At 43.2% G+C, this 26,525-nt stretch overlaps 1 protein-coding gene across 12 annotated transcripts in view; it reads right to left on the reverse strand.

Moving 5' to 3' along the window:
• Positions 1-2,126: 2,126 nt before the first annotated feature.
• The window catches only part of PARP6 (poly(ADP-ribose) polymerase family member 6), a 32,036-nt gene continuing 7,637 nt past the window's right edge, over positions 2,127-26,525 (reverse strand). For 3 of the 12 annotated variants that reach the window (XM_038010128.2, XM_038010125.2, XM_038010126.2), the window contains exons 7-24: positions 26,234-26,324; positions 25,708-25,774; positions 22,454-22,603; positions 21,386-21,596; positions 20,513-20,566; positions 18,974-19,069; positions 18,291-18,383; positions 17,401-17,526; positions 15,731-15,796; positions 14,372-14,439; positions 12,151-12,199; positions 11,789-11,901; positions 10,964-11,036; positions 10,188-10,257; positions 3,552-3,631; positions 3,104-3,167; positions 2,848-2,932; positions 2,127-2,502 (exon numbers count right to left, since the gene is read on the reverse strand). In XM_038010128.2, the coding sequence (XP_037866056.1) occupies positions 2,400-2,502; positions 2,848-2,932; positions 3,104-3,167; positions 3,552-3,631; positions 10,188-10,257; positions 10,964-11,036; positions 11,789-11,901; positions 12,151-12,199; positions 14,372-14,439; positions 15,731-15,796; positions 17,401-17,526; positions 18,291-18,383; positions 18,974-19,069; positions 20,513-20,566; positions 21,386-21,596; positions 22,454-22,603; positions 25,708-25,774; positions 26,234-26,324 (1,659 nt within the window). In that variant the 3' untranslated portion in view covers positions 2,127-2,399. The remainder of the gene's footprint in view (positions 2,503-2,847; positions 2,933-3,103; positions 3,168-3,551; positions 3,632-10,187; positions 10,258-10,963; positions 11,037-11,788; positions 11,902-12,150; positions 12,200-14,371; positions 14,440-15,730; positions 15,797-17,400; positions 17,527-18,290; positions 18,384-18,973; positions 19,070-20,512; positions 20,567-21,385; positions 21,597-22,453; positions 22,604-25,707; positions 25,775-26,233; positions 26,325-26,525) is intronic. The other 9 variants (XM_038010130.2, XM_073012283.1, XM_038010132.2 and 6 more) reach the window with 5 other exon arrangements.

Genomic DNA, 26,525 nt, shown 5'->3' on the forward strand with positions numbered 1-26,525 from the left:
GTAAGTAACCCAAAGTGTTAACAAATTATTAAAGTGCTCAGCATAATGTCAGCACCTTCTTAGTAAAAACTAAAGAAAATGTCAGCTATCTCTACTACTACAGAGATGGGCACAAAGTCCTCTCAGGAGGCAGGTATTTCAGTTAGAGTGGGCTCAGTGATGAGGTCATTTACTTGGTGAAGATGTTATTTCCTAGACCTGAAATCAGAAAAGGAGAAGAGGGCTTAGGAGACTTGTAAATTAGAACGTATTAGTGTTGATCAAGAATGAGCAAAGTTTAAGAAATAGCTTCTAGAGGGATGGACCTTAAGAATGGTACTTGCATGTTAAAGCAGGTCAGAACTAAAAACCAGGGTAAGGTACCCAGGCAAGAAGGTACCTCTAAAGTACGGTGAACGTAACGAAAGACAACAGGTAATCTAGAGTGGGCTTTGTAAATTAAACTACAACAGATTAAGAAAACCCTATCCGGCCGGGCGCGGTGGCTCAAGCCTGTAATCCCAGCACTTTGGGAGGCCGAGACGGGTGGATCACGAGGTCAGGAGATCGAGACCATCCTGGCTAACCCGGTGAAACCCCGTCTCTACTAAAAAATACAAAAAACTAGCTGGGCGAGGTGGCGGGCGCCTGTAGTCCCAGCTACTCGGGAGGCTGAGGCAGGAGAATGGCGTGAACCCGGGAGGCGGAGCTTGCAGTGAGCTAAGATCCGGCCACTGCACTCCAGCCGGGTGACAGAGCGAGACTCCGTCTCAAAAAAAAAAAAAAAGAAAAAGAAAAACCTATCCTTGAAATGCCAGGCTTATTTAATGCTTTTTGTATTCTCTGTGCTTATATTCCTGTTTTTCTTTTCTTTTGGTTTTTTTTTTTTTTTTTTGAGATGGAGTCTTGCTCTGTCACCTAGGCTGCAGTGCAGTGGTGCGATCTCCACTCACTGCAAGCTCTGCCTCCCAGGTTCAGGCCATTCTCCTGCCTCAGCCTCCCGAGTAGCTGAAGGCTGGACCATCACACCCAGCTAACTTTTGTATTTTTAGTAGAGATGGGGTTTCACATCTTATAGTTAGCCAGGATGGTCTCGATCTCCTGACCTCGTGATCCACCCTCCTCGGCCTCCCAAAGTGCTGGGATTACAGACGTGAATCACCGCGCCTGACCATTTTTCTTCATTAGTATTTCATAAAGTCTGTAATCCCAGCACTTTGAGAGGCCGACAGAGGCGGATGGCTTGAGCCCAGGAGTTGGAGACCAGCCTGGGCAACATGGTGAAATGCTCTCTCTCCAAAGAGTATGGAAATTATCCATGCGTGGTGGCACCTGCCTGTGGTCCCAGCTACTTGGGAGGCTGAGGTGGGAGGATCACCTGAGCTTGGTAGGTCAAGGCAACAGAGTAAGACCGTGTCTCCAAAAAAAAAAAAAATTTCATAAAATATTTGGAAATGTCCGACTCAGCCATCTATGCTTATAACTAAGGATTTGGGGTACATGAAGCACAGCCTGAAAAGGACAGCAAAAAGCTGAAATGGGAATTTCAACAGGGAGAAGAAAAAATTCACTAAAACAATGAGGTTTCCTAGAAAGAGCTGCCTTCCTTTACCACCTTGCTAACCTTGGCGAAATTGGGGCTGTTTCATTAAGTGAAGCTGCATTCCCTTAGGATGTCTTTATAGATTTCGACTGAGAGATAAACCCCACTTCCTGCTCCCACCAGTTCTCCCCTAACCTCACTTACCCCAAAGAAATAGGATGGAGGAGAAAGAGAGTAGGGGCTCAGTTCTTGAGATATAGAGCAAGGGAGACTGGGCAGGTTTGTGCAGAAAGCAATAGGCCCTAAAGGCAGTAAATCTTAGCTGCTCTGGCCTCAATGGCCCTTTTAAATTTTGACTAATAGTCATTATTGGTATTCCATATTCTCGGTTTGTTTCATCTGCACAACTGGTAAGTTTCCCTTTAATACACTGATCAAAAAGCTGACAGATCTGTAGTATACTACAATAAATGGACACAACTTTGATACCATGCAACATAAACAGTCCCAACCCACAGGATATTCCATTCTCCCCACCCCCCTGCCCCTTGTGAGGGCTTGGGGCAGGTGCTGCTCCAAAGCTAGTCAGACCACAGTGATCATATCCAGTCCACAGCACCTTCCATTTTATTGTTTTATTTACAAACAGGGTGAAGTCAAAGGGAAAGTCAGGGGTTGAAGCCAGTCTGGGCCATCCAAATGTGGAGTAGTTCTTGGTCAAGCTCCACCATGAAGGCCACCTCTTACATATCCTTTTCCTGCCCCTTGGTAATGGCCCCTTGATTCCTCAGGGCAGCCTCAGTTGCTGTACCTGAACACTTTTATAAGGGCAGATGGATCCTGGGGTAACAGGGGTGGTACGAGGGCTGGGGCCCCCTCAGTTTGTGTAAACCTGAGTTCCGATCACACGCATGATTTCCTTCTGTATCTTGGGGTCCTGAGTATTAATGTTGGCATCGCCCACCTGACCATCCTCATATCTGCCAAAGATAGGGCAAGTGTGAGCGTAAGAGGGAGAACAATACCAGAATAACATCAATCAGTGAAACTGTATTTGAAGGTATGGCCATCCCATCCCAGAAGTCAAAGCCCTTTCTCACTACTCTTCATAGTGGAAGAGATTCAGCTTATCTGGTTTCCTCTAGATAGATCCCAACAATCTATACCCATTCCCATCCTCCAGTGGTAAAGTCCCAGTGCCAGCTCCACTCAGCTAGCCAAGGACATGTCTCAAATAACAGAAATACACTTTTCCCAGTAACCACACACCATTACACCCCCAACCTCACTCCTCGAGGAATCCCCAGAGTCCCTCTGAGACTTACACAAAGAAGAACCTTGTGCAGACATGGTCGGATACAGGGCACACCCAGATGTTCCCATGCTTCTGGAGGTCCTTAGATGTAATCACTGGGAGAAAGAGGGCCAGAAATCATAGATACAATGCTTAAGGCATGGAGTCCAGGCAAGAGAAGGAAGCCATACCGCTTTAACATCACTCTTGGCCAGATCATGTGCCAAAATTACATCAGAAACAAAGGTTAGAGACCCAGAAAAATAAGACATGGGCAAGCTACCTACCTTCACAAAGTGCTATACAGTTTAGATTCCGACTCTGCAGGAACCTTGACTGAATGGATCGGGTCTGGAAGAGAAGGAGGCAAAGGAGACCAGAGCCAGGGTACGGCTTTCCCCAGACAGGCTAGTTAGCTGATGACTGGAAGTGGGGATCAGAGATATCCTGGGCTCCCAGCAACCCCTGCCAAAATTCTGCTGTCCCATAATCAGTCTGGATAGGGTGACAGCTTCCATCTTTACATTTTCATCTAAACTCAGCCTCTGCTTTTATACTCATGACTTTGGCTACATATGACTCCAGACATGTGTTCACTTTAGAACATACCTGATTCCTTTAAATGATCTTCAAATCACTCCCCAACCCATTCTCACCCCACTGTTTCCCTGTCCAGCTCTGGAGCCTAAATTAGCCCCAGGAAAAGGTCCTGCCTCATTAGAACAGTTCCAATACCTGGGGGATGGTATTCATCCTGTTATATCTCTGGACCAGCTCATCCTTGGAGGGCATCCTGTGCTGTCCTTTTCCCATTCCTGTCACAGAACAATACACCCAGTTCATTTATCAAAAATTTACTAAAGGGCCTGAGCTAGATGCTCATCCCAGCACTGAGCTAGATGCTCATCAAAACAGCAGAAAATAAAACAAACAAGATATTTTCCCCCACAGAATTTAGTCTGCTGGAAATTATAGGCAAGAACAAGTAATTATAACACGGTATGGTAAGGGGCTGTGATGCAGATTATAGAGCATGGTGTGAGCCCAGAGGAGGGCAACCAGCCTAGCCTAAGGGTTTAAAGAAGTCATGTGGTAGAGCTAGACTAAGAACTGCAGGATCAGGAAGAGTTAATTAAATAAACAGGGAGGAAGTATCTGGACAGAAGTAACAGGATACAGAAGGCCTGAAGGAAAGATAAGATAGTGCGTGTTAGTCACATAAAGAATAGTCAATTGCACAGGAGTGGTGAGAAATGATGTAGAAGAGGCAAGCTAGGATCAGATCAAGCAGGCTTTGCAGGCCATGTTAAGGCAACTAAAGTCTATCCTCAGAACATTAGGGAACCACTGCAGGGTTCTAAGATAGGGGAGTAGCACATGAAATCATCCAGGAATGAGGGGCCCAGGAGAGTGAGACATCAATACCTTGGTGTCAAGTGCCTGGATGAGTGAAATGAATCTGACGAGCAGAGCAAGTCAGATTTGCTCTAGTCTCAAAGTTACATTAAAAATCTGACCAGTAATTCAAGAGAAAAGCACTCATCAGCAGTTAAGTGATGAATAATTTTGTACAGGAAATCACAATGGCAACTACCTTGAAGAATCTTACTTCAAAAAGTTTTCCTAGGCTTGAGAAAGAAGTGCCCATTTCTTCCAGTTTCCACATTATCTGAATCCATAAACTCTCTACCTTCCTTACCCCTGTTTATAACATTTATAGACTCAACTTCGACTTTTCTTATTTAGATATGAAAATGTGCTTGTGTGCTCCCACTCCTCACTTTTTCTGGTTTGAGGATAGGACGTTAAATCTCTGTACTCAGCTTTATCATAGGCCCAATCTTACCACAGATAGGGATAAAAGTGTGTATGCATGTGTGGACATAGGTGCCTGTGTGTATGTCCACCAGGGAGAGAGATGAAGATGGAGATGATGCTATCATTATAGGTCATAAGCACTCTGATCATTCTGCCCTGGAACTTTCTAATATTATTAATTCTACTCTGATTAGTTCTTGGTTTTCTGATACTCATGGTGTAGAAATAGAGTGACAGCTGTTGAACTGACATTCTTCACTGCTCAGGCTGTCAATTCATCATGCATTCACATTCAAGTCTCAGGACAGATTTAGGTAGGGCCAGAACAGAACTCAGGACACCAAGAGCCTCAAGGCTTGAATTGCCAATTTCTTCCTTTTACAGGACAGATACTCATAACCCCTTTGTTTTCACCTTCCCCATTAGCCTTAACTAGATTCAGCTCTCCATCCAAATACCATGACCTTCTCTCAAATTGGGTATGTCAGTGACAAGAAGTAAAATTCCCATTCAGGTTATACTCCAGAGGAGGCAGAAAAGAAGATAATAAAGAACAATCTGATTCCTCTGGAAGGTCTTAAAGATGGCCCTTATGATAGAACCCAAATCTTGTCCCACCTCAATCCTGTTGTACACTGTCCTTTCCATACTGATCCAATGATTGTCCATTTCCTGAGCCCAGACCCTGAGATCATGGTGGCTAGAATAATCCCTAGATGTTTTGTGTCCAGATTATGCACTTATCAGAAGTCCCTAAACAAGACTAAACAAACAGATGGAGTATATCACCTCCTTTTTCACTGTCCCCTATTTCAACCTGAACTTTATAGCCAAGTCACTGGAACCTCTACTAGATATATGAACACTATTTACACCAACCCCCACTTCCAGAGGGCACCCAATGCCATTAGACTAAAGATAGTGTGAGAAAGAAAAAACAGAAAACCAGAGCAGAATAGCATAGAAGAAAACATACAAGACAGCTGGTTAAATGCTGGAGTAACTACAGTAAGTGGAACATTTGCACACATTTCCCCAAACATCCCATTATACATACTCACATATCTATAGGGCCCTCAGAGACCCGTCATTCAAGCAAGGCCTACTCTTTCAGTCTAAAATAATGTATTAGTCCATTTTCGCACTGCTGATAAAGACATACCCAGGACTTGCTAATTTATATAGAAAAAAGGGTTTAATGGACTTACAGTTCCACATGGCTCAGGAGACCTCAAAATCATGGTGGAAGGCAAGGAGGAGCAAGTCACATCTTAAATGGATGGTGGCAGCCAAAGAGAGAGCTTGTGCAGCAAAACTCCCCCTTATAGAACTATCAGATCTCATGAGACTTATTCACTATTACAAGAACAGCACTGGAAAAACCTGCCCCCATGGGCCGGGCGCAGTGGCTCACGCCTGTAATCCCAGCACTTCAGGAGGCCAAGGCAGGCAGATCATGAGGTCAGGAGATCGAGACCATCCTGGCTAGCACAGTGAAACCCTGTCTCTACCAAAAAGACAAAAAAAATCAGCCAGAGCGTGATGGTGGGCACCTGTAGTCCCAGCTACTCGGGAGCCTAAGGCAGGAGAATGGCGTGAACCCGGGAGGTGGAGCTTGCAGTGAGCTGAGACCACGCCACTGCACTCCAGCCTGGGCGACAGAGAGAGACTCCATCTAAAAAAAACCCTGCCCCCATGATTCAATTACCTCCCACTGGGTCCCTTCCACAATACATGGGAATTCAAGATGAGATCTGGGTGGAGACACAGCCAAACTGTATCATATAGTGATAACAACAATGGCCTAGAAATTAGGAGACCTGGATTGCAGCCCTATCTCTGCTACTCATAGCTATGTAACCATGAGAAAACCATTTAATTTTTCTGTATATCAGCTTTCTTATCTGTAAAGTAATAAGGGATTAAATTAGATGATCTATAACTCCAATAGTAAAATTCTATTGTATTTTGTATCTATAATCAATTACCCTTTGAGAGAGGGAGATGAAAGGTGTCTATGATATCTTTATGTAATCGGTTAAGTGATGAAGAAAGACAAGAGGTCAACAGAGATTTCTGACTTCATCTGGTAACTAAAGGTATTCAGGCACTTGATAGTAAACAAAGGCCAGGGGGAGAAAAGAGAAAGAAAGGGAGGGGATAGGGAGAAAACGGGAAAGAATCTCAATGGGCACCAAGAACCATGAGAATCTCACTACTCAGAAAGACAAAAGAACTTAATCAGAAGGATGCTTAGGCTGAGACAAAGATAAAAAGTGAAGAATCTAGACAAATCAAAAAGACTATCCCAACCCTAACCCCACTTTGGATGCCAGGCACAGAGAGTAAGATTCACTCACATATTCAATAAATATGTGTTGGTCACCTGCCCTGTGTGGATTAATCATAACCTTTGTTTCATGACACATTGTTGGTTTTGTTTTTTTGAGACGGAGTCTTGCTCTGTCGCCCAGGTTGGAGTGCAGTGGCACGATCTCAGCTCACTGCAACCTTCGCCTCCCAGGTTCAAGTGATTCTTCTGCCTCAGCCTCCCAAGTAGCTTGGACTACAGGTGTGTGCCACCACACCCAGCTAATTTTTGTATTTTTAGTAGAGACAGGGTTTCACCATGTTGGTCAGGCTGGTCTCGAACTCCTGACCTCGTGATCTGCCTGCCTTGGCCTCCCAAAGTGCTGGGATTACAGGGGTGAGCCACCATGCCCGGCCTCATTATTATTTTTTAATAAGACAATGAATACCCAGAGACCCAATCAAAGAACTAAATTCTAAATCTAAAACATTACCAGTGACCTACATCTAACTATCTGCCTCCCTTTGGAGGTAATCACTATCCTGCAATTTGAGTTATTATTTTGTTTTTTTTTCCTTTAGTTTTCTCACACACACACACACAATACACATATATATGCCTAAACAATGTTTATTTTGTTTGCTTTTGAACAATATAAAAAAGGCATCACAGTCTCACTCTGTCTTCTGGGACTTCCCTCTTTTTATTGAACTTTTTTTTTTTTTTTTGGAGATGGAGTCTTGCTCTGTCACCCAGGCTGGAGTGCAATGGTGCGACGCGATCTCACCTTACTGCAACCTCCGCCTCCCGGGTTCAAACAATTCTCCTGCCTCAGCCTCCCAAGTAGCTGGGATTACAGGCATGCGCCACCATGCCTGGCTAATTTTTTTTTTTTTTTTTTTTGTATTTTTATTATAGATGGGGTTTCTCCATGTTGGTCAGGATGGTCTCAGACTCCTGACCTCAGGTGATCTGCCCATACTGGCCTCCCAAAGTGCTGGGATTACAGGCGTGAACCACCGTGCCCAGCCAAAAAATACATTTTTATTACTAATCTTTTGTGGTTATATGTGCTGCAAATGTCTTCTGTCAGTTTGTAGCCTGTCTTTTCACCTTCTTTAGGGTGTCTTCTGAAGACTGTAAGTTTTAAATTTTTTTCTTTTTTGAGACAGGGTCTCACTCTACTGCCCAAGCTAGAGTGCAGTGGCATGATCACGGCTCACTGCAGCCTCAACCTCCTGGGCTCAGTGATCTTCCTTCCTCAGCCTCCTGACTAGCTAGAACTTACAGGCACGTGCCGCCAGACCTGGTTATTTTTATTTTTTGCAGAGATGGGGTATTGCCATGTTGCCCAGGCTGGTCTTGAACTCCTGAGGTCAAGCAATCCTCCCACGTCAGCCTCTCAAAGTGTTGGGATTCCATGTGTGAGCCACTGCACCCCGCCAGAAGTTTTAAATTTTAATATAGTCAAATTCGCCAATCTTTTATGATTTGTAATTCCATTTTTTCTATTCTCTGGAAGACTTTGGATAAAACTAAAATAATTTGTTACTTGAAAGTTTAAAATTAATTTGTAAAATTATCTGGGCTTGGTGAGGTTTTTTGTGTGTGTGGAAATTTTTAAACAATTTCTATTTCTCTTATAGTATTATGACTATACAGGCTATTTCTTGTCAGATTTGTTATCTTTTTCTAGGAATTTATCCATTTTATCAAAGTTTTAAAATTATTAGCATAGTGTAGAGAACTCTCTTATTACCTTTTTTTTTATTTATTTTTTTAGGCAGTCTTGCGTTGTTGCCTAGGCTGGAGTGCACCGGTTTGATGTTGGCCGACTACAGCCTGCCTCCTGGGTTCAAGCGATTCTCCTGCCTCAGCCTCTCGAGTAGCTGGGATTATATTATAGGCCCATGCCACCAGGCCTGGCTAATTTTTGTATTTTTAGTAGAGACAGGATTTCACCATGTTGGCCAGGCTGGTCTTGAACTCCTGATCTCAACTGATCTGCCCACGTCAGCCTCCCAAAGTACTGGGATTACAGGCGTGAAGACACCGTGCCCCGCTTTATTACCTTTTTAAATTCTGCTGTATCTACAGTTGTACTGCTTTTCTTGGTCATTATATTATTTAATTGTGTCCTTTTTATTCTCATCTAACCAGGGTTTATCTGTTTGGTTAGTTCTTTGAAATCATCCTTGGACTTCTTTGGTACTATCTATTGTAACTATTTTTATTTCACAGGTATTAGTTCTTACCTGTATTATCTCCTTTCTTCTATTTTGTTTGGTTTATTCTGTTGTTAGAAATGTTTTCAGGCCTCTGATTTTGGCACTTTCTTTTTTCTTTTTTTTTTCGCGATGGGGTCTCCCTCTGTCAACTAGGCTGGTGTGCAGTGGCGTGATCTCAGCTCACTGCAACCTCCACCTCCCGGGTTCAAGCGATTCTCCTGCCTCAGCCTCCTGACGGCGCTACATTTTCTGATCTTTGTAACAGTTACAAATTACTAGAGGATATCAAGTAATAATCTATAAAGAATCTAGCACAATCCCCTTCATGTGGTGAACATGCAACTACATGGTGGCTATACCTTGTACAGAGACTATATCAAAAAAGCACAAAAGCAGACTAAAAAGGAACTAAGACATGAGCCAGGAAGACTGAGAGAACTCTAAATCAGATTCCTTTTCTGAGCTGGACTGATCTCCTGATTAGAATCTGGACTTCATTTTTAGAATAAAATGCTTTATCTTGCATTCAATGTGACTAATACGTGTATGATTATAGACAGTTTAAATTTTAAAAGATGGTTGAGAGAGAGAAGAACAATGTCTCTAGAAATATAAGCCAATGGAAAGGACTCAAGCCTTCAGGCCTTTGGATGTTTTCACATGTAAATTTACATGCACAAGTATACACAAACACAATCTATAATTGCCAATACCAAACATGTGTTCTACAAAAAACCTTGTTATGTCCCTGTTATTCCTCCACCCATTCCCAGAGCCAAGCCCCTGCCATGAATAAAACTATCATTTTTAACAGTAACTGGCCTCACCTTGTAAAGAATCTAAATTTCTAATAACAAAATGTAGAGAGAGGGAGAGACAATATGTATCCATGATCGGGAAGAGAGCTGACACAGACCAAGTATCCATAATGACAGAGGAACAGACAGGACAAATCATGTACTCACAAATGGATGCAATGTAAATAGAGTCAAGGTGGCCAGAGAGTATTCTTACCTGAGTATCCAAAGGAAATACTGGAGATGGGGCTCAGGTAGATGCCTTTGCCATAGGCTGCTCCATGCAGCTTGCAGGGAAACACCAGGATGAGTAATATGAGCCTGGGCCCTCCCATGGCTATTTATTAGGCAGCTGCAAGGCTTATCCAGCCCTCTGTCCCTCCTTCTACCTTCTCATTCAAGTAACCCTAAGCACCTATTCTCGGAAAGCCAACTGGCTGAAAAGTGGATGCAGGTTAACCCGCTTGCCTATGAAATACCACATACTGATGCATTGGAGAGTGGGAAATGGTAGAACCACTGAGTCAGTCCCTCAGCATTCATTTTCCTGTCTCCAGGCCTTGGTACATATGCAGATTCCAAAAAAGAAGAACTACAGAACAGGGAGGCAGAAGGAGAGCCAATACACACTCCCTGGAGTCTCTCTGGGCATAGAAACAAGTCTCCCATATCTACTCCTTGAATGAATAGCCATATAAATTGAAAAGCTCTAATATATTAATTCATCACAGTGGCTACAATCAGCAATTCCACATTCCTGCTTACAGGTACATTCCCATTCTCCAAGCCACCAAAAAAACGCAGCCTGAGGTCAAATACACAACAGCCACGTTCTCTATTCACACAGTTCTAACTTCCTCTCTAGGGAAATCCACAAGACAGGTTAGGCTTGAGGACACTGAGGCAAGAACAGCTCACTCTACAGCAGCCTTCCACAAAACTGAGTAGGGAAGGGAGCAGGCAGAAATAAATGGGAAAGGGGCACAGCCTCACCTGCAGTTTGGTGTAGGATGCATTGACCAGCCCATTGCGCAGGATCGAATGCCAGTTCTCAATGTGGGACCCACTGCAAGGCAGGGTAGAATACATGTCTCCTTATGATATGAGGTTCTCAGGAACACTCCCAAGACTGCCATGCCCACCCATTCTCACCCACACAGGACATGAAGATGGACAGGTACACCTAGTGATGGACATACACATGGATACGATCACAGGCATGCAAGATGTATGTGTTTGGTTAAACTCTACGTCTCTATTTCCAGTCCCATCCTCTCTTCTGTGCTTCAGCTACTCCCATCCTAAATCCTCAGCTGCTAGTTCAGTATTTTCATTTGCCTATTCTCCCGACACTTCCAATTCAATAAATTCATCTGAAAATCAACAAATTTATTGCTGACCCCAAATATGGCTTCCAGTTCTGACTTCATGTTCTATTTTAAGAAAAGGGTACTACCACTCCCTATAAGTTCCCTTTAATACCTCTCTTTCTTTCTCTTTCCCTCCTCTCACAATTAGATATAAATTGTGGATTTTTCCATCAAAGTAGCTTTCAGATCTATTCTCTCCAATCTATTTCTTCAGCCACATCTTTTCACATGTAAATGTCATTTTTCCTCAGCTACATCATAGTTTGAGAATAAAGATCACGTTATATGTACCTTTTTGTCCTCTATAGCACCTACCACAATAGCATTTAATAAGTATCTGCTGACTGGTTGATGGACACATGTAACACAAACCCATATCTCAAGGGCATCCTTCTCACTTATCCCCGCCCCCTTACCACCCCCACTGCCCAGCCCCCAGCCTCCTCACTGGAAGGCAAAGGTGCTGCCATAGAGCTTCTTGGCGGTCCGGAACCGAGCCTCCTTGGCAGGAGGGCTGCTCAGCAGGAGAAACTGGTGTGAGGTGTGCATGAACTTCAGCTGCTGCCCAGGGTGGGGGTGGAATCAGGAAAACAGAGCAGAAATCGAGATCAGGGAGGGAAGGGTTGGGGATAGGGAAAAAAATCAGGCTTGCATTAACCCCACACAAGGGAAATATGCTAAGGCCCAAAGACTAAGTTGATGGACAGAGCAAGGTAGGCAGATCTAGGACCAATATGATTAGCTGGCTTACAGCCCCTCCCTGCCCCTCGCCAGAAATTTAAAGCATTTAGAGGGAGAATGGTCACTTACCCTGCTGAGAGGTAGTTTGACAATGTGTGACCTGTTGCTAGAGATGATCCTGGGAAGCAACGGAGAAAAAAATAAAAAGGATAGAATAATTATGTATTTAAGCTATCCTTCCTGAACAAGTAGTCTTCCTCTGCCCTCTGGAGAGTAAGGATTCCTGGGCTGTCCAAATTGTGTGAAATGTCAAGGTCACTATCTAGATATTCCTGTGGGTGATAACGCTTGTGAATAAAAAAGTAAAAAGGAAGCTACTAACCAGACACGAGCTAATTACTGGGGAGTTAAACAATGGATGAAAAAAATAAAGGGGTGGGAGGAGGGCTGCTACAAGTAGAGAGTAAAAAGGGTAGAACAAAAGAAAGAGCACAGAGGTCACCTACAAAAAAAGAAAAGAAAAAACAGAAAGAAGAGGTCTGAATTAGAATGGTGACAACTTATACCCGGGATTTAGACTCAGATTCAGCCATCCTTCCTGAGCTCAAGAGAAAACCTGAAAGCTCTCAGGAATGGGGAGATATGGAGAAAAAGTTACTGCCTAGGCTGGAAAAAGAAACAGAACAAACTAGAATGAACTTCTTTAGGAGTCAAGGACAAACTAAGCTCTATACAGGCTGAACACAGAAGACAGAAGAGAACAGACATAAAACATTGAGGGTTCAGCAAGAGAGCGTTATCTCCCAGGTGGATACAGTTTGTTGTTGTCTTTGTTTTTTGTGCCTCATCTATGTACTTGGGATGCCACCCCAGATGGTCTATGCCTAGTTATTCCTCAGGCTAAGAGGGCGAAAGCTGTAGCACTGAGGAAGTACTGAAGGCTGATTAGGAAGAGGAAGGCAAACTAGAAAGGGAAAGCTATGTCAGGAAAACAACAGAAATCGAGATCAGGAAGGGAAGGCAGCAGGGACCGTCAAAATCTTGGATAGGAGAAGAGCACAGCAATAGTGCCTCAAGGCTCTGGACATTCTATATCATCAAGGAGGCCCAGAGACAGGGCAAGGGGATAGCAGGAGGAGACAGACCTCTCTGGATGCATAGAAAACTTAGTTGAAATTAACAGTGTTAATTCCTACATGCAAAGGACACAAAAACCTACTGATGGCGACTATAGTTAGTAACAATGTGTCATATTCTAGAAAATCACTGCGGTAGATTTTAAGTGTTCTCACCACAAAAAATATATATGTGAGATAAGGCATACACTTATTAGCTCTACTGAACCACTTTGCAATGTATACACACTTCAAAACATGTTATACACAATATATGTAATTTTCTTTTCTTTTTTTTTTTTTGAGATGGAGTTTCGCTTTTGTTGCCCAGGCTGGAGTGTAATGACACAATCTCGGCTCACAGCAACCTCCGCCTCCCGGGTTCAAGCAATTCTCCTGTCTCAGCCTCCCAAGTAGCTGGGACTACAGGCATGGGCCGCCATGCCTGGCTAATTTTGTATTTTTAGTAGACGGGGTTTCTCTATCTTGGTCAGGTTGGTCTCGAACTTCCAACCTCAGGTGATCTGCCTGCCTTGGCCTCCCAAAGTGTTGGGATCACAGGTGTGAGCACTGCGCCCGGCCCTGTAATTTCTATATGTCAATTTAAAAAATAAATTACAAACCAAAAAGGAAAACAAACAACAAAACCTATTGCGAAACATGGAACACCTAAAGAGAACTTGAAAAATCATGTTAGCAGCACATTGTGGCTCATGGCTATAATCCCAGCTACTTTGGGAAGTCAATCGGGAGGATCACTTGAGCCCAAGAGTTCAAGACTGGCTTGGGCAACATAGGGAGACTCCATCTCTATTAAAAAAAAAAAATTAGCTGGGTGTGGTGGCCCATGCCTGTGGTCCCAGCTACTGGGGAGGCTGAGGTGATCACTTGAGCACTGAAGGGCAAGGCTACAGTGAACCGTGATCGCACCACTGCACTCTAGCCTGGGCAACAGAGTGAGACCCTATCTCAAAAAAAGAAAAAAAAAAAAAAAATTAAAATAAGATTAAAAATAATTTTTTTAAAAGAAAAATCATGTCAGAATTTGTGGGCTTTTTGTAGGATGTGTTATTTTCAAGGCAAGGTATATCAACAAATTCCAAGAAAAAGCAGCCATTATTGCCTATAACCTTGGGCAGGATGTTGAAATCACCACTAAAAGAAGGTACAGGTTCCATGTCCAATAACTCCCTCCCTCCCTGTAACCCAAGAAGGATAAGCCATTCTATCCATACCACTGCAGGAGAGGATGGGCCAGGGGATCCAACTTGTCCATCTGTTTCTTGATTTCCAAATATGAGCCCTGTAAGACAATGGCCATAACATTATCTCCCCGAGAGGTGGGAGCCTACCTGCTTTCTGCTTTTCACAGAGTGACTATTAGGATCCAGGGCAAGGTAGGCAACAAAGGCCACATAGAGGAAAAAGGAAATAGGGTTCCCACCCTCAAGGAGCCCTAGTCAGGCTGGGAAGACTCATAAATAAATATGAAAATGACTGAAGATGCTTACAAAACAACATGCAGGTGGGTCTCCCTCATTTTATGCAATTCCTACAGCCCTAAAAAGTTGATTGTAAATCAAAAAATAAATAAAATCAATGTCCCAGGAAGATTAGGCTAAGGAATCCTGTAGTAAATCTTTAAATAAAGCAAAGCGTCCTCCTGACAAGTAAATCATTCCTCCTAGGTGTATCTTATGTGTAAATCTCAACTGTGATATACAGGATTTGCTGAGAAGAGGCCCACCTGTAAATGAGTACAAATGAATGTCTATTCATGCAGAGACTGCAGACGAGGGGTGGGGAAGTCTGGTGAGGGACAGCCTTGAGTCAAAGGATGGTCACCGCTCCATGTGGCTGCCCCACCCCTAGAAGGATAGAAGATGTAGGCCCCTGTGTCTAGTTCTTTACCTCCAAGCCCCCCTCCTCCTCACCCTCCCAACCCTGGGCAGAGGTCTTTCCTTCACTTCTTTTTTTTTTTTTTTTGAGACGGAGTCTGGCTCTGTCCTCCAGGCTGGAGTGCAGTGGCCAGATCTCAGCTCACTGCAAGCTCCGCCTCCCGGGTTTACGCCATTCTCCTGCCTCAGCCTCCGGAGTAGCTGGGACTACAGGCGCCCGCCACCTCGCCTGGCTAGTTTTTTGTATTTTTTGGTAGAGACGGGGTTTCACCATGTTAGCCAGGATGGTCTCGATCTCCTGATCTCGTGATTCGCCCGTCTCGGCCTCCCAAAGTGCTGGGATTACAGGCTTGAGCCACCGTGCCCGGCCTTTCCTTCACTTCTTAACTCCCTAAGAATTACGGCAAAACATTAAATTTAATAAACATTATGTTCATTAAAACATAATGAACAACTTGTAAAGGAATTAACAGCAAAGGTAAAGATTGAGACACAAAGACTAAAGAGAATAAAGAGGAGTAACAGAGCTAACAAAACAGAGAACAAGAATTGGGAAGGTTAAAGAGGAAAGACTAAAAAAAAATAATACAGTGAGTAGCATCTCTAAATCTTCATCCCACTCCCACAAATTACAAACAGAATAGGACACTTGAACTGGGCAGGCAGAAGAAAGGGGACAGAGAGAAGGCAGAATACCTGGGTCATCTCCCGAATGGACATCACACTATCCAGAGCTTTCTGAAGCCGCTCATAATTCTTCTTCTGTGGGGAATCAATGGGAAGAGAAGAATCAGATAAAGAAAAGTAGAGGAAAGTAAGATGTGATGAAAAGGGGCTAGATGTACAAAAAATGTCTAGGCCCAAGGAAACAACAGTATGTCATAGAAAGAGCATTAATGGTCAGACAGTTCTGGGGTCACATGTTTACCAGCTGGGAGTAATAGGGTAAGTTATTTGGCCTCTTGGAATCTTTAACATCCCTTTATGCAAATGAAGATAACAACTATCACCCCCATAAAGATGTTCTGAGGATTAAATAACATACATAAAGAACTCTGTATAGTAATGACAGTAATAGTGAGGTACTATGCTGGGTACTTCCGATGGTTAATTTCGTGTGTCAACTTGACTGGGCCATGAGGTACCCACTCATCTGGTCAACCATTATTTCTGGGTGTGTTTGTGAGGGTGTTTCTGGTTGAGATTAATATTTGAATCAGCAGACTGAGTAAAGCAAATTGTCCTCCCTAATGTGGAAAGGCTTTATCCAAACAGTCGATGACCTGAATAGAACAAAAAGGCTGACTCTTCCGCCCCACCCCGCCATGAGTTTGTAGAGTTTGTAGTTACTCCTCCTGCCTGATTGCTTGAGTTGGATTATCAGTCTTTTCCAGTCTTTGGGTTTGAACTAAAAAAAAATTGGCTCTTCTTGGATGTTGAGCCTTCAGGCTTTCAGACTGGAACATACACCATTGGCTCTGATTTTTCAGTTTTGTTTTGTTTGTTTGTTTGTTTGAGGCAGAGTCTCGCCCAGGCTGGAGTGCAGTGGTGCGATCTTGGCTCACTGCAACCTCTGCCTCCCAGGTTCAAGTGATTCTCATGCCTCGGCCTCCCAAGTCACTGAGATTACAGGCGCCTACCAACATGCTTGGCTAATTTTTTGTATTTGCAGTAGAGACCGGGTTTCACCTTGTTGGCCAGGCTGGTCTTTAACTCTTCACTCAAGTGATCCGCCCGCCTTGGCCTCCCGAAGTGCTAGGATTATAGGCAGAAGCCACTGTGCCCAGCCCGCTCTCTGATTTTCAAGCCTTGGGACTGGGATTAGAACTGTACCACTGGCTCTCCTGGGTCTGCAGCCTGCTAACTGTAGATGTTGGGACTTCTCAGCCTCCATAATCATGTGAGGCAATTCATTATAATAAATCTCTTTCTCCTCTCTCTCTATGTATCTCCTATTGGCTCCGTTTCTCTGGAAAACCCTAAAACAGCACTTTACATATATTACTTCTCATTTTTATAATGATCTGCAAAATAAATATTATCCCTTTTTACAAGATAAGGAGATTGAAGTTTAGAAAGGTTAAGTGACTTGCCTAATACCCTTCAACTGGGGACTAGCAGAACCTCAAATGGAATCCAGGTCTGTCTGGCTCCGAAAGCCCTTCTTCCCTATCATAATGTAACTAATATTAATTCTTCTCCTCTTTCTGTGTCAAACGTGGCTATTTACTGAAACAGCTAAACCACAGAGTTTAAGAGTTCTGTCCCTTATTCCAAGCCCTGTATATACCAGAATGTCAGCCTATAGTCTCCCACTATCTTTTACCATTTCTATTCCTTAGCCTTGACTTTCTCAAGTAACATACCTTAGGGTTAAAGGCCAGAGTCTTGGGATCAGTGGGGTCCACGACAGAGGGATAAGGCTCAAAGATGATGCTCTTTCTAGGGGACTCTAAAGCTGCCCTACACATGGCCACCAGCAGATCCACCACCTTAGAGGAAAGGAAAAAAAGGGGGCAGAAGCTAAATGATTTCCCAGTACTGGGAGTCACAGAGTATCTAGTATTTCTCTCTGATGTTCTTTTAAAAAGCAAATATGTTTAAGCCTTTTAAAATAGAAAATACAAGCTCATAAAAATTCAAGTAATACCAAAGTAACTAAAGAAACATTAAAAAAACCATCTTCCTGCCCTTAAGCTAATCTCATTCCTCACAGGTAAGTACTAGTGAGTTTGATGTATATCCTTCCAGATAATTTTCCTATGGAAATATTTTCTTTTCCTTCTCTCTCATTCTTTTTTAAAGAGACGGGCTCACTCTGTTACCCAGGCTGGAGTGCAGTGGCGTGATTATGGCCCACTGCAGCCTCCACCTCCTAAGCTCAAGCCATCCTCCCATCTCAGCCTCCCAAAGCACTGGGATTACAGGTGTGAGCTACTGTGCTCGGCCCATTATTTTCTTACATGGAAAGTTTTACTACGTATACTGTTGTATTTGCTTTTTTGTATAACTATGTTAAAATTTTCTGTACATAAATAATACCTATATAGTATGTCTACTCTAAGGACATCCCATAATTTCTTTAACTGGTACCCGTACAGATGGGGTTGTATCCATTTTTTATTTTACAAACAATACGACAGTGGGTATCTTATACACAAAAGCATTTTTGGAAGTTAAATTCCAAGAATGAAATAGTTGGGTTCCTCTGTCTTTCTTGATCCCAATTCCCCAACCACGTTTCCCTCCCCCATACCTCTGCTCCAGTGGCTACCTCCTCTGCAGCTCCGGACATGACGCCCAGTGTGTAGAAGGAGAAGACACATAGTTCACGAGTACAGACAGCTGGCTGAAAGGATATATTAAACAGATGGTGGTGGGATGGGGTGTGCAATAAGGTGTAGGCAGAGACGGACAGTCCTGCCCTTAGACAACTCTACAACAGGGTAGGAATTTGAGGCCCTCTATATCAGGAGAAAACTACCAATAAAGTCTTAATCAGAATGCCTTACCAGTAAGTTTGGGGTAACACGGTCTCCGCTATAAAGCCTTCCCTGATCTTCCTGTGATGTCAGATGCTCTCTCACCTGATTTTTAACAATGCTAATATCTCTTCTATAAACTTAACATACACTGTGATTTGTCTGTCTCCCATCTGGACTTAGAGTCCTTGAGGACAGCATCATATCCAATCATCTTGGTTAATATCTGATCCCCATTTTTAAATGTCAGGTGGACTCTATCCTAAATATTCTCATATCCTCATCTCTCTAAACAGTACTGCTGAGATTTGTTTTCTAAGAAAAATCAACGATTTCTAGAGTATCAGGGTGTACAGACAGAATTTTACCTTGACCACAGACCAAGCAAGAAGGAAATAAAGGAGAGGAGTGAAGGGGACCTGGTTAAGGAAGAGGGTCATAGAGTAGGGACCTATACCTTCAGCATAGATCCATTTTGGAAGACATGCTGCTCATCACACACTACACAGTACTCATTCAATGTTGGAATCCTCTGCTCTGCATACTTCATGATCTGGGAAGAGAACAGATTCTAAGTCTTTTGGAAGTATTGGCACACACAGATATGGGAAATAATTTCAGCTTTTTTTTCCAGCTACCCTCCATCCTCCCAGCCCCATGCCTAAGGTAGGATATATTCTTAGGCTGTGTACTTAAACTGATGACTGTATGGTATAGTAAAAATAAGACCATGATGTTTGATTGAGAAGACCTGGGTTAACTTCCTACTTCTAATACTTAATGGCATATATAACTTTAAGCAAGTCAGTTAACCTGAGCCTTGGTTTCTTCGTTTATACAGCAGAGCGTTATTCACCTCATAGGGGTATTGCAAGAAATGAGATGATGTCCATGAAAGCATTTTAAAAATATAAAATGGGTGCTAATCAAACTATGAAAAGTACTTGTAATTATAGGCTGTCCCTCTGGGACAGGAGAGCATTCATTCCATGATTAGATGGCAGAAGGTCCTGAGAAGCCATTTCAACTACCTAGAACAATTAGCCAGTCCACTGGTAGTCAAAACTACAGACAATTCTGTACTGGGAAGATAGCAAAATCCAGAGCTAATGCAACAATATCCTGAAGTGTTTTTTTATGTGTGTGTTTTGTGACACCCTGTCTTAACATAGCTTTTGTGCATAAATCAAGTTGTTCCCATTTCACATGATTTTAGGCTGGTAATGGGACATGCAAGAGACTTTATTCATTTAATGCAGATTTACCGAATGCCCATTATGTACCCAGCTCTGTGAAACGTCTTCTTGATTATGAAATAAAGGTTGTTTTCTCAGAAGCTAAGCTTCAATAGGAGAGATGTGGCATGTTTATAAATAAATAACAATTCAAGGCAGCCCATAGTATGTGACACACAGGTGCCATATGAAACAAACAAACAAAAATCTTAACAGTTTAGTGAGGGGAGACATCACTTCTAGTTAATGCATTGGAGTAATGGCAATTTTATGAAAAAGGTGCCATCTGACTCTTCATGGCAATAGGAAGATATAAGGAATGACATGAACAAAGGTAACAGAGATGCAAAAGTGAAAGCATGCCCAGGGAATAAAGAGATTTTAAAAAGCAAATGACCAGTAGTAGCTGAGCAGTGAAAGGGGTCTGTGAAGAATACTAAAAATCACTTGAGCAAGGGCTATTGGGAATCATTAGGGAAATGAGTGTCAATCTCACTCTCATCTCATGTCATATGAGTCTCGACACCCACACACTTAAAACTGGCAGTGCCTCATTGGCACTTGATCATAAGTGGTAAGTGTCTTTCTAGTAATGTTGTCAGTTTCCTGAAGATGGGAACTATGCCTTCTTTCTTTCTACCATTAGTTTTGGAAGAAAAGCAATTCAGGAAGTATTTGACTGAGGAGCTGGGAGGTGTTAGGAGACCAAATGGGTCAGACAACAGGAAAGGGCTTTGGAGTGACGATTTTGACTTGATTACCTGAACGAGGAATCCATACTCCAGAGTGGGAATGTTCTTGCAGTGACCACTGACCTGGTAAGAGTAAAAAGACAGACCCCATGAACCTCCTATGAAGCTGGGGCCTAGACAGACCTGACTCTTGCCCATCACCTAGGACTCTCCTAAAGCAGCTAAACCTTAGCTCAGAATCCCAAAGCTGGAAAGGAGACTTTTAGACATTTTTGCCAAAGGTGATGGAAAAGGGCTTACCTATTCCTTAACCCTCCTTCAAAGTAGGTGGAATAGGTTAGTACAGCAGCTACAGTTAACTACAGTCCTACTCACAAACTAATAAAATCATACATGACTTCTCCTTGAGATTCCCATCTCCAGACTCTCTGCTTCATGGTCTATCAGAGAAGCTTGCCAGACAGTTTAGACGTAAGTTTTCTATTGTTAAAAAATGTGTTCCAGCTGGGAGTGGTGGCTCATGCCTGTAATCCCAGCACTTTGGGAAGCGAAGGCAGGTGGATCACTTGAGCTCAGGAGTTCAAGATTACCCTGGCCAACATGGCAAAAGCCCATCTCGACAAAAATATGAAAAATTAGCCAGTTGTGGCATGCGACTATAGTCCCAGCTACTCAACAGGCTGAGGTAGGAGGATCATTTGAGACTGGGAGGCAGATACTGCAGTGAGCAGAGATTACCATTGCCCTCCAGCCTGGATGACAGAGTGAGACCCTGTCTCAAGAAAAAAGAAGTGTTCCATTCTACTCACTCATGGTACCTACCTAGGTTTGATTTATGATGCCTAGACAACCATACCCCCACCCCATTTTAAGAAACTACACTCCCACATTTCCACTCCCACCCTCCTGATAGCCAAGTCAAACCCTCCCCAGCCCATGTACCAAAGGAGAGGTCCGTGCTGGGGGAGGGAGGCCCACGTGCTGAGGGCACAGGAGACCTGCCTGGGGGCTGGGAGGGTAGCCAAACACCTCCACTTTGGGGTTCTTCATGGTACAGGAGATGGAACGGTTCATGAGACGCCCAACCCGAAGCTCTGGTACACCTAGTTTGCCTTTCAGCATGGAGTCCTGTATGATGGGGAAACTGGGAGACCTGGAGAGAGAGAGCAAAGAGAAGTGATAAAACTGGGGATTTCATAGGAGCCCTACAGGGTACTAGAGATAAGTGAGCCCTAAGCCAAAAGTTCTAAACCAAAGAAAGACAAACTCATATCTGAGGAAAGTTGCATTGTATCTTAAACACTATTAAAACAAGTAGATCACACATATGAATTTAAATTTTTATGTCATCATCTGTGGGTTCTTCACATTGGGACACTGAGGGTGGGCAGATGCAGAGCATAGGTTATTATGTTTCTAAGCCAAGTATGGAATAATCCCTTGGAAAGGCTGCCTGTTTTTCTTACTGAGAGAGACAGAAAAACAGAGAAAGAGAGAGAGATTAAGTGTTAAACACTGTCCTAGGCAAAAAGTAGCTGCATCCCAAAGGGCCTAATACTGACTATCTGACTGTCAACAATGATTCCTGGGAAGCTACAAATCTGGGTTTGTGTCTGCCTTAGGAAAATGTAGACCTGGGGTCAAAGAATGGAGCAATATTTATTTCCAGAAGCTAGCAAGGAATTACTGCCTGTTCTCTGACACTTTCCTCTTAGGATGGGGAAACGGACCAGGGCAAAAGAAAAGAAAGATGGAAGATTCAACCTACATTTCTCCAAATACATATCAAAAGCTAGGTATTCTGTTTTACATAAAGGATTAGGTATTAACATTGGGTAAGGAGTAGAAAGGTAAGGACACATGGGGAACAGGACCATGTGAGTGGTGTCAGTAGTTAAACAGACAGAATTCAGGGAAGAGAGGGGACAGAAAAGTTTATGTAATCAAGAAGGTGGGGGGTGGGGGCTATCACAAGCTGTTTACAGATGATCAGCTTTAGGGAGCACTTACTTGGGGATGGGTGAAAAGATGCTGAGGCCAGCTCGGAACTTCTTGATAGTACCACTTGCCTTGAACCAACTGTGCCTCTTCTCCTGCTGGGTCTTCAAGAAATCGTTGCTCAGATGTTTCCATTGTTGAGATGTAAACATACCCAGGATCCTGAGGGATCAAAAAGAATGAGCTTAGGCAAGATGAGGCAGGGTCAAGAAGTAAGGACTAAGAGAGGCAAATAATCTAAAATTCAGACCCAGGGACTACAAAACTAGTTGTGGCAGGGAAATGTGTATATGAAGACCCCTTAAAATGATCTTAGTAAATAAAAAAATCACCACCCCAGAGCACCCCTTTACCCTAGAGGGTACCTATCCTAATGGACCAGAAAAATTCTGAGATGCTTTGCCTTTAGAGGCAGATTTCAAAGGTGAGTCTTCAAAGGCTGCAAACCTTGAAATCTATTGCCAAGAATGACTATACTGTTTTTTTTTTTTTTTTGAGACGGAGTCTGGCTGTGTCCCCCAGGCTGGAGTGCAGTGGCGCGATCTCGGCTCACTGCGAGCTTCGCCTCCCGGGTTCACGCCATTCTCCTGCCTCAGCCTCCTGAGTAGCTGGGACTACAGGCGCCCACTACCGCGCCCGGCTACTTTTTTGTATTTTTAGTAGAGACGGGCTTTCACCATGGTCTCGATCTCCTGACCTTGTGATCCGCCCGCCTCGGCCTCCCAAAGTGCTGGGATTACAGGCGTGAGCCACCGCGCCCGGCCCAATACTGTTGACAGGGAAACAGAAGTGGTAGGATGGAGGTGAGTACCACTTTGCTCCTTGTGAGTCATGAAGAAAGGGAGTAGGGACATAAGGGGTACTGACATTGAAAAATTATATTCCCAAATTTATGGTTTCCAATTTGAGCTACGCCCTTAGCTAGATTTGTCAATCCTTTCACTTGTCCTTGATCAGTTCTCTCTAGCATTACTCTAAGGTATTGTTCTAAATCCTTATTACCTTCTTTAAGTTACTAACTTCATCTACAACCAATAACCTCTCTTCTTTCTTAAGCCATCAGGTATCAGTTCCCTTAATTTTCCAACCCTACTATAACATCTATTTATATTTCTACCCTACCTCGATCCCTCCATTTTCTGGAGGTAAGGTGACCCTTCTACCTAAGATCAGTCCTTCGATTTGTGCTCTAGATCTCAGCCCTGACTTGCCTTTTTAGGGAGCTTGATGTGTCAATCATTCCCCTTTCTTCTCAGTTCCTTTCCAAAAGTCAACAGAAAATGGCAACTTTCTGCACCTTAGTCTAGTTAACCTCTCCCTGTTGCTTTCCCATCCCCACCCAAATTTCTCAACCCATACTCAATGTTTCTATGTTGTTGCCAACCACTCACCTCTCAAATTTCTGTATTCTGGTTCCTACCTTCATCACTAAAATTGTTCTCGTCCTGATGCTAAATCCAATGGAAACTCCCAGGTTCTTCCCTTATCTTCTCTGGCATCTGGCCCTCCTTGCAGAACCTGCCCTCCTTTGTCTTCTGTGCCACCTTTCTCTTCCTACATTACTCTGACCTACCTGCAGTGTTACTTCTTCCTCTGCCTACCGTGCTGGTTTCTTCGGGATTTTGTCTGACTGTTTAAGGGTATTTTGTCCTTGATCCTATCTTCTTTTCCCATTATCGTGCCCTCCTTTGGCAATCTCATATTCACTGGCTGTAATTTCTTCCCACACGCACTGATGCATATCTTCAACCCTAACTTCTCCGGTAAGTAGCAAATTGACATTTCAGATAAGCATCTCCACCAGCATATCCGAAAGTTACTTTTAAATAACACGCCAAAAATGGAACTAATTACCTATCCTCATCCTACAAAACTGCTCCATTCTCATATCCCTATTTACATTGGTGGTATCACAATTTACCCATACATCTAGGTTGGAAACCTACATGTATTTTCCACTATTCTTTGGCCCTTATGGCTATATTCAATACATGTAAATCAGTCTTCAAGTCTTATTGATTTTATACCTCACAAATCTTTCTAATCTGTCTCTCATCTCCATTCTCACCTATAATCACACTTTAGCTCAGGCCTTTAGCATCTCTTGTCTTGACTTTTACAAAAGCAACCTATTACACTAGTTTTGGTCTCTTGTCTCATCCCCTCCTACCCATTTTGTACAATGCTACCAGAATGGTTTTTAAAAATTAATCTGACCACGTCATTTCTTTGCCTAAACCCCTCAATGTTCACACTGCCTACAGGATAAAAGTCCAAGACCCTCTCTAACTTGAACCCTTCCCTATTCTCTGGCTTTGGCTCCTACACCCCCAGCTTGTATTTTACCAGCAATATTTAACTACCTGAAGCTCCCTACACACATACTGCTTTATGTGACTAAGCCCCTGCAAATGTTATGCACCCTCGGAATCTGTCTACATGGACAACTCTTACCCATCTTTGAAAATTACTAATGATTGGCTGGGTGCAGTGACTCACACCTATAATCCCAGCACTTGGGGAGGCTGAGGCAGGTGGATCACTTGAAGCCAGGAGTTCAGGACCAACCTGGCCAACATAGAGAAACCCCATCTCTACTAAAAATACAAAACTTAGCGAGGCATGGTGATGGGTGCCTGTAATCCCAGATACTTAAGAGGCTGAGGCACAAGAATCACTTGAACTCAGGAGGCAGAAGTTGTAGTAAGCCAAGATCATGCCACCGCACTCCAGCCTGGGTGAAAGCAAGACTCTGTCTCAAAAAAAAAAAAAAAGGAAATTATTAATCATCACCCTTTCAACAGACAGAGTCTCTCTTCAGGGTCCTTTCTAAACCTTACATATTCACCTGTATTAGAATATGTATCCAGTGGACTCTATTTGAAACTTCACTGAGAGTGGAAAATATGCTTCATTTCTTTGTATACCATATAGTTAGCTTAATGCTCAACACATTCAATAAACTAAAATTAAATCCCTAGAGACTTACTCTGAAGAAAGATTCCAGGGTAGTAAAAATGCTAAGTAGTGATGAGCCTCTTTTACCTCTAGAAAGTCTCAGGTTCTGACACCCAAGAACCATACACTCTCTCTCCACAACCTTAAATCTGGCTCCCTAAATTTATTTTAGCTTTTACTGGGCATATTTCAGAAAGACATTTTTGGAAGGAGGTATTCCATCCAAGGCTCTGCCTGTCCATCCATACATTTCCATCTCTCTTTCCTTCCTTCACATGTCCATGACCAGAAAAGACCAAAGTTCTTACTTTTTCAACTGAAGACCCAGCCCAAATCCTTCCTTATTTGATGGCTGGAAAACCTCAATTGATGGTTCTGCAAAGAGAAGAGAAGGCTACTAGTAAGTATGTATCTCTTGACTTCCTGGAGTCCAAAGCTCAGTGGCAGAGCTTCTGTAAATTCTAAAGATCATAGCTGCTGGGTACTCTAAACAGTAATGGTGGAAGAAAAAAAACATCTGAAGCAGAAGGCAGATTCTAGAAGCTCTCATATGAATCTGAAATATCCTCAGTAGGATGTTGAGAAAAGAAGGAGAAAGAAATTTTATCTTGGAACCAGAGAAAACAATGTCATTAGGCAAGAAGGCCTTTAGGGAATGGTTATCAGGTGACAGGGGATGAAGACACCAATTACACGGGACTAAAAAGCCCCTACCGATAGCCTGCAGATTGAGCCCAAGGACCTTGTTCCTAATTTTTTTCTACCTTAGTTAACTTAGGGCTTTGGATTAGACCACACTCAGATCACCCACTTGCCCAAAGTCACTGCCTTTACCTGGTCCATCTAGGTACTGGGAGAGAGAAAATCGCAGCCTCAACACAATAGGTTCTGTCCGGAGGACCTTCCAGGCTGTAGAGACTTCCTCCTAAAAGAAGACGGGAAATAGTTTCCAGTTTAGCAACATACAGGAATGGACCTGAAATTTCCCCTATATGACACACACATGCACATGACAGTACACACCACTGTCTGCTGATGGTTTAGGAAAGACAAAGATGAAGAATATATGCTCCAAATACAGCACTCAGGAACAAGACTCCTGGCCTACATGACAAATTCCACAGTC

This window comes from Chlorocebus sabaeus, chromosome 26, assembly GCF_047675955.1.
Source record: "Chlorocebus sabaeus isolate Y175 chromosome 26, mChlSab1.0.hap1, whole genome shotgun sequence".
Lineage (NCBI taxonomy): Eukaryota > Metazoa > Chordata > Mammalia > Primates > Cercopithecidae > Chlorocebus > Chlorocebus sabaeus.